Below are 15,452 nucleotides of genomic sequence, written 5' to 3'. Positions count from 1 at the left end.
AATTATCTTTTATGTTGTTGGTTAGGAAGTGTTTAATATACTGAACTTTCTAGTTACGGATGCGATGAGCTTGCAAATATCTGAACTTTTTTTTTTTTTTTTTTTTTTTTTTTTTTTTCAAGAGAAGAAAAGCTCAAGGTATTTTCTATTGCTTTTTTCTGCATCGGAACTTGTTAATTGTAAACACAATAAAGTCAGAAAGCATCCCCGGCTATCTCATTTCGAAGATATGTGAATGGGGTTATCGTTATAGGGAAGATAAACCAAGAGCTTTTACGACTAAATTTTCGTTAATATTAGTACTTCGAGTTGGATAGTTATGCAGTCTAGTACAGCAATGGTTCACTTGCCTCAAGTATGTTCTATTATAATGAAATAAATGAGAATTATATGTCTCTTCGTTTAGCATTGAAACACTGCGGCCATACTAACACGCATGAATAAGACATTTCTATCATATCCCTTGTATATTGGGGTTGAGATCGCCCTCGGTGTGGTGGTCTTAAACAAATTTAGTGGAATGTACGGTATCCTGGCACTTTTCACTGGACATCCTTTAGATTTGATGCAATGGATATTCTACATCTGGTCAGTGTTCTGTCTTGTAGTATTCATCGCTGGGCTCAAGCAAGTATACAAGCCCACCTTACTTACAATGTCAACAGTGACATTTATATTCACTGTAGACACATTTATTGGCTGTTTGTACTGTTTGTGGTTTACTGCTATTTGGTTTAGTCAAGAGGAGCCAGTAAAGCCTTTGAAAAGTGCCGGATCTCCATTGGGACCTGCCCATGAAAACAAACTTGCAACGCAAAAAGGTACATCTCTAAACAACAATGCTAGCCAGAGTGCATCTGCCGGGTATGAATTTTTATTTATCATGCTATTGACTTTGATTCCACAGGCTATTAGGTTCTATTTCAACTTCATTATCATTGCATTCGAACAACAATTGCTACATAGCGGGAAGTTTACTTTTGATCAGAACGACATTGAAGTCAATTTACACAATAGAAATGTGCTTTTCAGATGGAAATACAACTTTGAAAAATGGTGCTACTACTTATGTAGAAGATACCTTTAGTATATAACTGACATCTCCTGTACCTTCTCGAAATGTTACAAAGTATAGAGAAAAATATATATGCATTAAAGATTCGCATGAAGTTCGAACACAGAATGTTTAATTAAAAACCGGTGGAAAAAAAAAAAGTGACGGAGTCAATAACCAACAATATGAATCTTCATTTTGTATTGAGATGAGTCACTTATGCATTGAGGGTATTACACAGTAAAACAGCGCACCTTCACTTGTATATCGCTGTCATGCACAGTACACACAACAATAATTATACCACCAACAAGATCTTACTTGAACTAGTCCTTGTATGGTTAATTAGGCCGAAGTTGTTGCATTTTTTTTTTTTCAATTCCTTCTTTTTGACTATATATTTCCTGCTCGATTGGTATTTCCATTTGAGAAACAAAATTCTATTTAATCATCGCTAAGAATATCACTTAACGGAATAGGTTCTGTATATTGAGTAAATACCAATAGGACTGGTATTAAGGTATATATATTTGTTACAGAGATCAGACGAAAATCTTATATAGAGCAATGAGAGGTGTCCGTCAATTTCATTCTTCCAAAAGAGCGTTACAATCTCTAATCGATAAGCAGAAGTTCCAAGTTACTACTTACTCCAGACCAAATGACTTAATATTATCCAGAGGAAAGAACGCTATTTTGTACGATGACATAAATCACAAAGAGTACATTGATTTCACTGCGGGAATTGCAGTGACTGCGTTGGGCCATGCTAACCCTGAGGTTGCGAAGGTGATCTACGAACAAAGCAAGAAACTAATCCATTCTTCCAACTTATACTACAACGATAAGTGTTTGAAACTCAGTGAGACTTTGGTGGAAGCCACCAGAAAGTTTGGTGGTCAACATGATGCCTCCAAGGTTTTCTTGTGTAATTCCGGTACAGAAGCTAATGAAGCAGCATTAAAGTTTGCCAAAAAACATGGTATTCTTAAGAATCCATCCAAGCAAGGCATCATTGCTTTTGAAAACTCGTTCCATGGTCGTACTATGGGTGCTCTTTCTGTCACAAGTAATCCAAAATACCGTGAACCATTTGGTTCTTTGATACCAGGCGTTGAATTCCTTAATGTCAACGATGAGTTGAACAAATTGGAACAGCAAATTTCAGCTCTAAAAGACAAGGTTGCTGGTCTAATTGTGGAACCAATTCAAGGTGAAGGGGGTGTGTTCCCAATTCCCGTTGACACCCTGGTTGGGTTGAGGAAAATATGTAATGACAATGATGTCGTTGTTATATATGATGAGATTCAATGTGGTTTGGGCCGTTCTGGTAAGTTATGGGCCCACGCATACCTACCAAAGGAAGCACATCCAGATATTTTCACATCTGCTAAAGCATTGGGTAATGGCTTCCCAATTGCAGCAACCGTAGTCAACGAAAAGATCAACAACATATTAAAGGTTGGTGATCACGGAACTACTTATGGGGGCAATCCATTAGGTTCCGCTATTGGAAACTATGTCGTTGGTACAATTGCACAAGAGAATTTCTTAGAGCAGGTTTTGCAAAAAGGTGAACTCCTAGTTAATCGTTTGAAAAAGTTGCAAGAACGTTTCCCAAACCAAATCAAGGATATCAGAGGGAAAGGTCTAATGATTGGTTGCGATTTTGTGGAACCTCCAGCCAAGATTGTGGAGGCTGCGAGAGACGATGGGTTGTTAATTATTACTGCAGGTAAGACTACCGTTAGATTTGTCCCAGCCCTAACGATTGAGGACGACCTGTTACAAAAGGGTCTAGATATCTTTGAGAAAGCTGTTGAGAAAGTGTATCTCTGAAGAATTCCGATTCAATCGGATTTATTATAGACGCTAGACGATCTGACGTGCTTTAGTAGATACAACCAGTATGTATATTTATTTTTATAAAGTGCGTGTACAATAATATATATATATATATATATGTATATATTATGAAAAGAGAAGTAGAAGAAGTATAAGTTGTAGTGGGCGCAGACAATGAAAAGGCCTAGATGAATAACATCAAGAAGGTGATCAAAGCTGATGTGAAAGAAGTTGCAGGTCTGAAGACGAACGCTTCAGCACTAGAAATGGTGGATTCAATTTTAGGTTTCACAATACCAACGGATCCCGACAGAGTTCCCATGCCAACACTTCCCGAGCTGGGTTCGGCCAGTTTAGAGTACTGACTGCTGAATTTTTGGATCCAAGTAGTCTGCACAGCTGTGGTACGTCCGTTTTTGGTAATAGTAACCCACATTCCACTGGTAGGTTGTCTCTTACTTGTAACTGTTTTCGTTGTTCCGTAGGTCAAAGTCACGTAAGTATCAATAGGTTCTGCACTAGTCACATCTGGGTTCAGAGGCGTTCTAGAAGTAGAAGGATCTGGTCTTGTACCGGTTGCTGGCTTAGCAGTTGCCTGTGCTTCATCTGTATCCGTGGTTGGAGTAACAGCAGCTGCAGCTGCTGGTGGTGTGGTGGTTGCTGCTGCGTCTGTGTCGGTATTTGTGTCTGTTGCTGCACCGGCAGCTGGAGTCTTTGGTGTCACGTCTGTATCAGTAGTAGTGTCGGTGGTTACTCCGGCTGCTGCTACACCTGGAGTTGTTGTAGTGGTAGGAGTGGTAGCTGGTGTAGCTGGTGTGGCTGTTGTAGCTGTTGTAGTTGGTGTGGTAGCTGGCTTCCCTGGCGTAGCTGGCGTGGTAGCTGTAGTTGCTGTGGTTGCTGTATTGGCTAGTGCTGCTCCTGGGAGAGTTGCTGGATCAAACACGGATACCAGTGTTATCGTAGCACCATTTGGATTCACCGAAAAGAACGTAGTTGTCACTGGGACAGCCTGTACCCAAGCACAAGCCGCCAAAAGCGCAACTAGTGAAACTAAGACGTTGTTTCTCATAGTTTTGCCTCGATGGAGTGTGGAATATAGTTATATGGAGCCGTTATTTTATGTTTTAAAGCTTGACGATTGTTGTTTCTCGCATTTCTACTTCTATTATTATATACAAAACATGTATGTTTTAGTCGAAAATCAGATCTTAGTGGCCTTTCTTTGCAAAAGCCAGAACTACAAAAAAATAAAAATAAAAAATAAAAAAAAATAAAAGTAAAAACGCAGTGAGATTGGAAACGCAACGAAATCTGAACATCTTTTAGGGGGAACTGAAATAGATTTCTGGCCTCGAAAGTTTTTCTTCCCCCAAAATAAAAAAAAAAAAAAACAATATTTAGAAGAGAAGAAAAATATTGTGTACACGTGATCAGAATTTATTGCAATATTTTTTTTTTTTTATTTTGTTAGTTTCATTCTCTATTGTTTTCGTTTCGGTGCCTGACCCCTTAGAAAAGACCTAATCAGTCACAATGTTGATATCGAACACATGCAAAATGTAAATATTAAAAAGTAGACATTTTAAATGTGTATATATAAAAATATATAATATAAATATGTATAGATTAAATCGTAGGGTATGCATTCCGAGATACATGTGGTGTGCAAATTGTGGTTGGCTATAATTAGATACTAGGGAGAAGCCAGATACACATTATAGGGTATAACTCTGCTGCTGCTGTTGCTGCTGTTTTAAAGTAGTTGTGAAAAGCCGATAAGTCGGGACGTAATCTGGTCTTTGTTCTTGGTTAGTAATATTCGAAGTAATAATCATTATCATAATAATAACAATAACATAACTTGGATGCCTAAAAAGTCACTTAAACCACAGAAGAGTAATTCTTCTGAAGGCACAACCCGTGTGTTTTCAGTAGACGACGATGCAGAAGAATTGGAGCGTGATTATCATTATTTAGAGGGAGTTAAGGATGGGTTGAAACTAAAACGGGCTGCAGCGTCCTCGCCTCGGCGCGAGCCCACCTTGCATCGAATGGGGTCGAGGTTTAGCATTAGTGAGGAAAATGATCGAATTGTGGTTCACGATGGAAGCCGGCATCTGGTGTTGCAAGAGGAGCTGAAAAAGGATCGTTTGGGGCCTGGCTGCTTGCTTGAGGCAGACGAATTAGACGAAGGTATTCCGACAAAATCGGGTTCACCAGTGCCTGCTGGAGTTGATGCGGAGCATGTTCGTTTAAATAATGGCACCGGGAGATTCCAGGATGATGACGATGACGAAAATCCTTTGGACACTCTTATTGTCGATGAAGACGATGAGGATGCGGACAATGCCAATGAAGACCCTGGTGCTAGACTCGATCAACGTTTGAATGATGATGCAGAAAGGGGAAGTATAAGCTCTGTTGAGTCATATACGTTGAGAGAAAGGCAAGATGCCATTAATAAGACACATCCCTTTGGTATCAGAATCTGGAAACCTGCTTTGTACAAAAAAAAGAGATCGGTACAACAAGCAGCTGACGAAGACATTCACGAAACGAAATTCCGGAACATCACACTGGGAGTTCAGATCACAAATTTGTTATGGTCTCTAACAGCTGGTTTGTTGTTGTTTGTACTTTTCTCATTTGCATCTGTAATGGTCCTTGTCTTCGGTGGATTCACTACGTCGGCATTCGATTATTCCGTGGTCTTTTACAAATTGGGCAGATACCTTTTATCACCATTTGGGAAAATTGTTTTCATGAAGTCCGATGTACAATATTTAGAAGAAGATCAAGACGAGGGCATAAGTGCACAATTATTTTACAAATGGATCACTACCTACAGCAACCGTTTGTTTTTCCATGAATCCCAGACAATTAATGACAGTAATTCTAATAACAACAGTAATAACAATAACAATAATAGCAATAATAATGACAGCACAAAAAATCCTGATGATATTAATAACAACAATAACACTAGGCTTTTTAATGCTAGCATGACATCGAATGGCAATGCTTCAATAGAACCTGCGACAACCAATGCTGGAAGTAGTTTGAATCACTTTAGACAAAATTCTTATGGATCCATTCTTCATAGAAATAGTCCTCCAGAGAATTCAAGCGATGAAGAAAATGCGCACCTGCATAGAAGACTATTTGGTCGTGGTGAATGGTCAATCGGTAGAATTATCTTCTACTTTATGTTCTACACTTTCATCCAACCAATTGTTATGTTACTATCGCTTTTAGCATGGTTGTGTGTTTTCACTATTCCAATGAGTAATATTTTATGGAACTTAATGTATCATTGTAGAAAACATCCCCTGGCATTAGGAATAATTGATGTAAAGAGTGCAACATCTGTTGTTGCAACTACCCCCATCGAAGAGATTAAGGGTCAAAACGTCTTGTTGTGTACGTTTCGTTGTGCTGGTTTGCATTACTACAAATTTACAGTGGATGGTACTAATGTAATCGTTATGAACTTGATAGCATTGGTAATGTTTACAATATTCGACTTTTATGCAATAAAAAACTTTTGGCATATAGATTCATGGTTCACAAATGAATCTACCATATTTATGCTCTGTTTGCTGTCAATTATACCTTTGGCATTTTATATTGGACAGGCAGTTGCTTCTATTTCAGCGCAAAGTTCTATGGGGGTTGCTGCTGTCATTAACGCATTCTTCTCAACTATTGTGGAGATATTTTTATACTGTGTGGCTATTCAGCAGAGGAAAGGTTTACTAGTTGAGGGTTCATTGATTGGTTCAATTTTGGCAGCTGTATTACTATTACCCGGTATGTCTATGTGTGGCGGTGCTATCAATAGGAAGACGCAAAGGTATAATCCTGCAAGTGCAGGCGTTTCTTCAGCGATGTTAATTTTTTCAATGATGGTGATGTTCATTCCAACCGTGTTGTATGAAATATATGGTGAATGGGAAATGCGATGTGACAAATCGGGAAATAAGTGTCATTTTTCTCAACCACAATTAAAATTTGACAAGATGTACCAAAATGTGCTTGCTCCCATTGCATTGTTCTGTGCAATTGTCCTATTTCTTCAGTATATTGTAGGAATGTGGTTCACGTTAAGAACGCATGCTAAACTAATTTGGGAGTTGCCAATCACCGAAACTAAAGAAAACACTGGCAATTCTTCGGCAAATGCTACTGCAGCTACTACCGCTACTGCTAATAATACTGCAAACCTATCCATGAGTCAATCCTCATTTGGACCAATAAATCAAACGTCATCAAATAATAACAGGGATGCTAGTGTTCCGGCAGGCGCCAACATTGCAGGCAAAGCTAATGATAATTGCGGTCACAGTAACGGGCACGACGCTCCAAATTGGTCAAAATCAAAGTCAGCATGTATATTATTGGGTGCTACTTTCTTATATGCAGTGATTGCAGAGATACTAGTGGATTGTGTTGATCACGTTCTTGAACAATATCCTATTAATCCTAAATTCCTCGGATTAACTATTTTTGCATTGATTCCAAACACAACTGAATTTTTGAACGCTATATCCTTTGCTATGAATGGAAACGTTGCACTTTCAATGGAAATCGGTAGTGCATATGCTCTTCAAGTTTGTTTGTTACAGATTCCTGCTTTGGTCATTTTCTCCATGCTATACGTATGGAATAAAGATTTAACTAAGATTAACATTAGGGAGAGCATGTTCGCCTTGATATTCCCCAGATGGGATTTGATTGCGTCCGTCGCTTCTGTGTTTTTATTCACATACTTGTACGCAGAAGGTAAATCCAATTATTTCAAAGGAAGTATACTAATATTACTCTACCTTGTGGTAATGTTTGGCTTCTATTTCCAAGGGGTTATAGATAATGGTTTTTGGGACGAAATGTTACAGATATTTTGAGGAGTAGAACACATTGCATTCCGAAGCCTAAGAAGAGTGCCCTCGTAATTTAATTATGTGAAGGCTGGGCACAAACACGTCAATAACATTTATACGTACATGATTTATTTTGTTGTTTATGAGTTGATTGGTGCAATCAATTTCAATGAGCACACAAGTAGTAAAACTATGTAGAAGAAATCGACATGCACAGATAACTAATATATCTGATTATGTGATCTACTCAGTCTTAACTACTGTGAAGTCGTTGCGAAACAAAACGAGCAGGGATATATGTAAAGATAATGAACTTGAACTTGTTCAAGAACTGAAAATCGATAAAAAAAAAAAAAAGTATTAAACGTTTGTAATATATTGACTGATAAGTGAGTTAGTTTATTTGATTGTTTATTCGTGAGTTGCTAATTTACAATACAGCGGTTGGAGGAGCATGGCCGGAGTTAGAAGTTCTGTGGTTGTAGAATTCCAACTTTTCGTCTTCTCCAAGTTGCAAAACTTGCTTGAACTTGGTACCGATGTTAGTCAATGACTTCATGTTTGTGGTTCTTGTCCAAATGGCAATCTTGAAGACAGCCTTTCTGACGTTCAAAACACAACCATTGATTTCCGAATCTTCTTCATCGATAGTTTCACCAATGACGGCCAATAAGGTTCTTAACCACAATTCATCAATATTGTGTCTCTTGTTCTTGAATTGGTAAGACCACTTACCACCTTCAGCATTGGCTTCGTCTTCCCATTCTGGTCTGATGTCGTTTCTGAACAAGTGGTAGTCAGACTTGATTGGCAAGTCGTATGGCTTTGGAATACCGTTTTGAATGGCCCAGAATTCCTCCACAGTCTCCAAACTGGTGACTGGACGTAGCAAGTCGGACCACGATTCCGATTTATCCACAGCTGGCTTGGTGTACCACAAGGTCCATTTGCTGTTCAAAGGATGCTTCAATTCGAAGTCCTTGGAGTCAGAGAGAACAGTAGCTGGCTTGCTATCTTCCACTTTCAAGTCTTGGGTCTTTTGAGTAACTTCTTCAACAGACATTTTTCTTCTAGATGCTATTAAATACGTAACCGTCTCCTTTCGTGGTTCTTGCAATAAGGTCCAATAACGAAAACACCACTATATCCATCCACCAATATCTTCTTCTACCCGAAGTAGTGGTTATTTTATCAGACTTGAAAACTATAAAGGAAAATTTTATTTGAAAATGCTTCAACAAGAAAAAAGATACCTAGTGTGTATACGGAAACTTCTACGCAACATCGAAAGTTGGTCCATACAAAGAACACATAGAACCAACCTGCCCAACGTAATCAAAGTCTAAATAACTGTAAATATACTCTAAACACGTACCTACACCTTTCTGAACCGCTCTTATTACTCTCTGTTCTACTGGACAGCTGAAACTACGAGCTTTTTCTTTTTGGACAGACGACGCACTAACTAACAATGTACATCTTCAACTCTACATCGACAATACAGATGTGGGATCAAAAAATTTCCTGACCCCATCCCATAGTGACGAAACCAGATGGTCGGGCATTTAAACGCCTTTTAAAAAACAACAACCGATATTCGAATAATCAGTTCACACATTGACGGTTCTTTGGGCTTCAGCTGCACCTCAGCTCACAACCCAAACAATCCAAAAAGCAAAAATCAAATATGCTCTCACTCCGCTGACCGCTATTACTGGACTGGGCTACCGTAACGAAGCTAGAGCACATCAATGGAAGGAAGAAAGAAAGAAAGAAAAAATAAGTAAATGAATAAATGCCACTACGTTCACGTGATGAAGAAAAAAAGAAGTTGGTAAGCTTTCGTATCCGGGTAATCGGGCTCCCTCTTGTTTTTCATGTACTCATTGGATTTACTTTTTCCTCCCCCCCAGACGCTCGCTGGTTTACATTGCGTCCGTTGCAGCTTGTACTCTCGTTCATGATGATATTGAAACAAAAATTTCTTCAACGTGACCTGAAAATAGTGACAAGATTACCCGGCTACGTATAGGCCGAAATGGAACGGAAAACGGACCCAGAGCAGTCAGTTCGTGCCGAGACGAGCTGAGCCACACATGTGTCGTTATTGTTATTCGAAGGTTTCGTATGTATGCACTTCGAGTTTCGAATATTTTGGTATTGTTTGTTCCCTTGTAAAAAAGTCATGCGCATGCACACACAAAGCGACTGGAGATGGATTTGCGGATGTTTAACAGGGGTGCCGTACTGCACTGTACTGTACTATATACTTAACAACTACTGAGTAGTGCTGATAGTGTGTGTGGTTCTAGAGCACGAGAATTAGCATATAAGTTGTGTTGATAAGGAGATGGCTGTAAGAGACGCATCTCTGTAAATCATCAACTAGTACTATTTATTATTGCATAACTTTTGTTCGATTGCTTGAACTTAATAAGTATAACTGGCTACTTTAGTTGTTGATGATGCTGATGAGAATTACGAAGATGGTTTTCACTGGAGCTGCTATTCTAGTTTCAGCCTCGCTGAGTGCACTGTACCTGTACCAGAATAGGTTGGTGTATCCATCGTGGGCGCAAGGTGCTCGAGACCATGTCGATACGCCTGATCAGTATGGGCTTCCGTATGAGGATGTTACTTTGAAGACCCCCGATGGGGTGTTTATCAAGGCGTTTGATATTAGAAACGATAACTCTACTGCAACCATGCTAATACTCAGCCCTAACGCCGGTAATATCGGATATTTCTTACCCATGGCAAGGTTCCTTTACCATGAGCTTAATGTCTCTATTTTCATTTACTCGTACCGTGGGTACGGTCTCTCTACAGGCTCGCCGTCTGAGGCTGGCTTGAAGATTGATGCTGATACCGTTATGCACCACTTGGCCAACAGCGACTTCCACAAGTCAAGAAAGTTGATATTGCATGGCAGGTCTCTTGGAGGTGCCAATGCCATCTACATCGCTAGGAAGTTCACAAGCTTATGCGATGCAGTAATTTTGGAAAATACATTCCTATCTATTAGGAAAGTAATTCCATATGTGTTTCCCCTGCTAAAGCATGTATCATTTATGTGCCATGAGGTTTGGGATTCAGAACATGAAATCGCTAAAATTCAAGATGAGCAGTTACCATTTTTGTTCCTTTCTGGGCTCAAAGATGAGATTGTTCCTCCACTTCATATGAAGTTGTTGTACAAGTTGTGTCCTTCTAGCCTTAAGCAATTTGTAGAATTGCCTCAGGGCACCCACAACGATACAATAATACAGGATGGGTATTGGGTTGTCGTTAAAGAATTTTTACAAAAGCATGATTTAATATAACGTACCTACCAGAACTATACTTGTTATAAAAGAATCCCAAGACATCCCAACGGGCAGGTGTCCATGTTTTCTTCAAGATACCATTTCTTCAAGCATCCGAAATGACCTTCGTGCCCACAATTTAGCATGCATATAGCTAAACTCTTCATTGGTCTATTACAATAACAGCATAGCGTGTTTCGCTTTGAACATGAATCACAATACCAGTACCCATATCGAGCCATTGCATCAATGTTCGTATCGTGCTTTTCTTTGGTGAACTTCTCTTTGGAAACTTCGTTTATTAACGCTTTACCACAAGAGTCACAGTACAACTGAATGGAAGATAATCCGGCACTATTGTTGGAGATATCACTATAAGGACAGTTCTTCATCAATTCTGCAGCAATTTCAAATAACTCATACCTATGGAGTAATGTTGTAAATTCAGTAATGGCGTTTTTCACTGTTTCCTCGTTGACTAGCTGAAATCTATCCTGGAATAGGAGGACGATTGCCATGGTTAATAGGATGTTTCCGGAAGAAACACTCTGCTCATAAATTTGTTGGATAACTTTCCTTGTTGACCATGGTGGAGTTATTGTATTATAGCCCTTCTTAGTTTCGTTTATAAGAGTAGTAATCCCAGATACTTGATTCTCAGCTTTAGTGGTAGAGACACTAGCACCTCTAAAATGATGTTGGCCAATACTTGATTCTGGTATGCTTGCCACTTCTGGTGCAGTTTGAAGCTTATGTTGCCCAATTACATTTTTCTTCGAATTCATAAATGAAGCGGCAGATGTGTTCAAATTGGGTAAAGGAGAGATTTTACTACTGACGCTTTCTTTATCGCCTTCGACTTTGGGAGATGCAGGCGATCTTAGCTGAGAGATGAACGAATCTATAAAAGAGGTCCGTGGGCGACGTGGTTGTATGTGTTCATCTCCTGTTTCAGAGTTATCGATGGACCCAGTGACATGGGTAGGACTAGTTGCGAAAGAGCTTTTTCTGTTCTCGCTGTTCGGAATTTTTATGAATTGCCCTTCATTCTCATTATTTTCGTCTTCATTTTCATTCCGCTCGTAATCTTCAATTGCTATGTCTGTTTTATCAGAATTGTTCTTGTGCAATTGCCTGATACGCATGATGTCCTCCTGTAAAGAATTTTGGATTGAATCTGCTCTTGACATTGTTGAAGTTTCTTTGGATGATTCCAGCTGTTCTTTAAGTTTTGAAACAGTAGGGGGTTGTGTGAGATGAGTAGGTTGATTAAAAGAATTCCTCGGGTGGGTATTGACCGAAGAGCTCAGATCAGTGGCACTATAAGACGTGTAGTCGCTTGTCGCAGCACTATTTCTAATGTCCTTTAGGCTCGAAAAACTGTCATTTTTTGCCCAAGGCTGTTCAGTATATAGATCTTTTTTTCCTAACCCCATCGTGTTTTCTTCAGTGGCCATGGATTCAGTGAGGATTTTCAAATCCCATAACAAAGCATCTCGCATCATCAACCAAACTTTATAATTAGCAAAATCCTCAATCATCAAATAGGTTTCTGCATTTTTATCACAAACTGTTATAAGCTCAACCAAATCTTTTGTATCTAGTTGATTGTTATTAATATCGTCTCCTAAGTTGTCAGGTTTATCTATTTCAGTATTATGGATGGTATCTGACCGCTCTAAGCTATTATCATTTTCAGAGAGTGGACTCCTGGCTTCCGTTCCTTTTGAAGTTACCTCATCTGATTCATGGGATTTCGTGTACTTGATCAAGTGTGTCCAAGTATTATTCTCCGTTAATCCTAACTTCTCCATTAAATTGTTCTTTGATTCTATCGAACCTCTAGTACTACTTGTTTCAAGTTCACGTGTATTGTCTTTAAAATCAATATAGCTTTGTTTGTAAGAGAACTTCAATTCACGAGCTAAAAACTTGAATACTTCGGTAGGTGAAGATTTTAGCTCCAATACATCCTGGCTTTCGACTCTTCTGTTCATATCCGCCAGCCTTGTGTTACGAATTGTATTCAAAACATGTGGGAAATCTAATCCTATCAAATACGGCGATTGTACAAAAGATTCGTTCGCCACCTGTAATGCAGACTCTGAACCTGACGCAATAGAATTGTGATGAGATGAGTTATATGGATTAGGCCAGGAAGAACCATTTACTGATGGAGAAATTTTACTGCTAAAGGAAGGTGTATGTTTTGGTAAACTTGGTTTCTCACCATATAAGCTATTTGGATGAGGATGAGACAGCCCGAAAGGAGCATTTTTTGAAAAACTTGCTGCACTACTATTGTTGTTGTTTATCATGTGTAGATTGTTATTGGCCATAAAACTGTTGGTTGTGGCGCTACTCATTCTATGAGGGAGTGATATTCGGCGATTGTCGCCACTGCCTGGAGTTAGTATCAACTCTTCTTGAGATCTATATCCACCTGGTTTCTGATCTAAAAACAATATACCATCACCATCTAAATCTCTCCATTTTACAGCATTTTTTGGTAAATTGTCCAACAACTGTGGTGTTTGAGATGTATCCCAACCTGTCACAACATTTTGCTTATCGATGTTAAACACTATATTTTCATCCCACCACACAAAACCAACAGATGGCGCTCCAGATGTTACCACAGTTTTAGGGATGTACTTTCTTGCCAATGAATAGACGGAAATATCAGAATCCTCGCCCATTGATGAAGTACCAATCAAAGAGTTGAATACATTACTATCATACTTCGGACAGAATTTTAATTTGTTCATAGGACGGGCAGTATTGATAGTGAGCTCAGGAAAAGCTAAAGATGTTGTTCCCAAGCCTATAGGATATGTCGTTGAAAAAGTATGTGGAGTATTGGTAAGATTTATGGTGGTGTTGCTATTATTGCCAGCTACATTGGATTTGTCACCAAGATACCATAAGCAACATTTTCCATCTCTTCCACCGCTTATAATATAGTCTTGATGTGGATGCCAATTTAAACATAATCCAGGGCCTGAATGTGCGTTAATTTTTCTTTCGGCCTGCGCAGGTTGTCGTAAATCAAACTTTAGTAACAATCCTGAATCATGAACTGAAGCAAACTTGAGATATTTGTTTGATATTCCATTACTATCATTCGCAAAATCATAAGAAGGCATCCATTTGACATCTCTTATGGAGTCTGAGCCAGTGTTAATACTCACATCACTTCGATTAGTATACATTTTCGGGGATCTTAAATCCCAGACTTTGATACACCCATCTTGGCCTCCACTAATTATCAGGTTAGTTTGCACCATATTGAAGTCTACACTATTAATTGATCTTGTATGTTCTGATAGAGTTGTTATTAGTGGGTTATCGATGGATGCGGTTTTATTAATATCATAGATAGAAACGGTTGTTGATGTACCACAAATAGCTATGTAGTTTTTATGATTGTGAAAGCCAGCTTTTACATCAGAAATAGTCGATATCTTATTATTAGACCTTCTAAGGCTAGGTGATGATGATGTTTTCGTTAGCCCTGTGTTGTTTTTGGTCGATTGAACAAAATCATGTGTATTAACAATGGTATGTGATTCCTCATCAAATGAATATAGTCCTAGGTGACTTTTCCCTGCTATGACCAATGATCTACTCCGAGGATCGTTAATCTTATCTATACTTGATATCTCTTTATTAGTTTGTAGCGTATACCTTGCCCCATGGAATCTACGTGTTTGCTCCCCTGAGTTCTTAGTAGATTTCCATCTGATGTTCTGATCATCTTCATTAGAAGAACTTTCCCTTCCAACATTATTAGTATTAGCCGTATTGTATGTATTTCGAACATCGGCTTTAGATTTAGGAGACAGTCCGTAAGATGAAGAGGGAAAGCCAGTGCTATATTGCCTGTGAAGTGTATACCTGGAGTTTGATGAAGAATATTTCACTGATGCAGGTGTTTCTGACAATTGATTTTGAGATGTAGACACTCTTCGACTGCCACCATTTCGTTTATACATTATGATGGAGATCGGCCGGTACCTTCGAATCACCGATAATCAATTTACTTCGTTTAGCTTTTCTTATCTACTAGTATAATATGAAGATCATGGTCACTTCAGTCATAACAATACTTTCTGTTTTTTATAGAATAAATAGCATATATATCGCCGAGATAGAGATGAAATAACACTACAAAACGACAACCTGAAAAGAAAAATTGATTTCATTAAATTTATTGGCATGTATGATTACTTTTTTAACAATTGAGTAACATAATTTCTCTGATTAATTATAAGGATTCATGTGTCTTAATTTTTGTCATGCTTAAAGTTATTTGCACTACATAAAAAGTCCATTTACATAAAATTAAATCAAGAAGAAAGTTCATAA

At 38.6% G+C, this 15,452-nt stretch overlaps 7 protein-coding genes across 7 annotated transcripts; 4 read left to right on the top strand and 3 right to left on the bottom strand.

Annotated features, from left to right (window-relative positions):
- Positions 1-319: 319 nt before the first annotated feature.
- KEI1 (Kei1p) lies at positions 320-1,087 on the top strand (the record flags this gene model as incomplete). Its single annotated transcript, XM_022822150.1, has 2 exons — positions 320-355; positions 446-1,087. 2 exons carry the CDS (start codon positions 320-322, stop codon positions 1,085-1,087), a joined length of 678 nt encoding a protein of 225 aa, XP_022678440.1.
- Positions 1,088-1,621: 534 nt separating this feature from the next.
- On the top strand, positions 1,622-2,893 carry ARG8 (acetylornithine transaminase; the record flags this gene model as incomplete). The annotated part of the gene is made up of 1 exon (XM_022822149.1): positions 1,622-2,893. The coding sequence occupies one exon, from the start codon at positions 1,622-1,624 to the stop codon at positions 2,891-2,893; it is 1,272 nt and encodes a 423-aa protein (XP_022678439.1).
- A 190-nt stretch (positions 2,894-3,083) lies between these two features.
- Positions 3,084-3,968, bottom strand: KRE1 (Kre1p; the record flags this gene model as incomplete). Its single annotated transcript, XM_022822148.1, has 1 exon — positions 3,084-3,968. The coding sequence occupies one exon, from the start codon at positions 3,966-3,968 to the stop codon at positions 3,084-3,086; it is 885 nt and encodes a 294-aa protein (XP_022678438.1).
- Positions 3,969-4,764: 796 nt separating this feature from the next.
- VNX1 (calcium/hydrogen antiporter) lies at positions 4,765-7,803 on the top strand (the record flags this gene model as incomplete). Its single annotated transcript, XM_022822147.1, has 1 exon — positions 4,765-7,803. The coding sequence occupies one exon, from the start codon at positions 4,765-4,767 to the stop codon at positions 7,801-7,803; it is 3,039 nt and encodes a 1,012-aa protein (XP_022678437.1).
- Positions 7,804-8,209: 406 nt separating this feature from the next.
- Positions 8,210-8,842, bottom strand: CDC33 (translation initiation factor eIF4E; the record flags this gene model as incomplete). Its single annotated transcript, XM_022822146.1, has 1 exon — positions 8,210-8,842. The coding sequence occupies one exon, from the start codon at positions 8,840-8,842 to the stop codon at positions 8,210-8,212; it is 633 nt and encodes a 210-aa protein (XP_022678436.1).
- A 1,399-nt stretch (positions 8,843-10,241) lies between these two features.
- On the top strand, positions 10,242-11,102 carry KLMA_80391 (uncharacterized protein; the record flags this gene model as incomplete). Its single annotated transcript, XM_022822145.1, has 1 exon — positions 10,242-11,102. The coding sequence occupies one exon, from the start codon at positions 10,242-10,244 to the stop codon at positions 11,100-11,102; it is 861 nt and encodes a 286-aa protein (XP_022678435.1).
- Positions 11,103-11,125: 23 nt separating this feature from the next.
- On the bottom strand, positions 11,126-15,079 carry RTC1 (Rtc1p; the record flags this gene model as incomplete). Its single annotated transcript, XM_022822144.1, has 1 exon — positions 11,126-15,079. One exon carries the CDS (start codon positions 15,077-15,079, stop codon positions 11,126-11,128), a length of 3,954 nt encoding a protein of 1,317 aa, XP_022678434.1.
- Between the last annotated feature and the right edge of the window lie 373 nt (positions 15,080-15,452).

The sequence above is a fragment of the Kluyveromyces marxianus genome, chromosome 8 (assembly GCF_001417885.1).
Source record: "Kluyveromyces marxianus DMKU3-1042 DNA, complete genome, chromosome 8".
NCBI classification, from domain to species: Eukaryota; Fungi; Ascomycota; class Saccharomycetes; order Saccharomycetales; family Saccharomycetaceae; genus Kluyveromyces; species Kluyveromyces marxianus.
The sequence above is the reverse complement of the archived record's forward strand: the minus strand, read 5'-3'. Positions and strand labels throughout refer to the sequence as shown.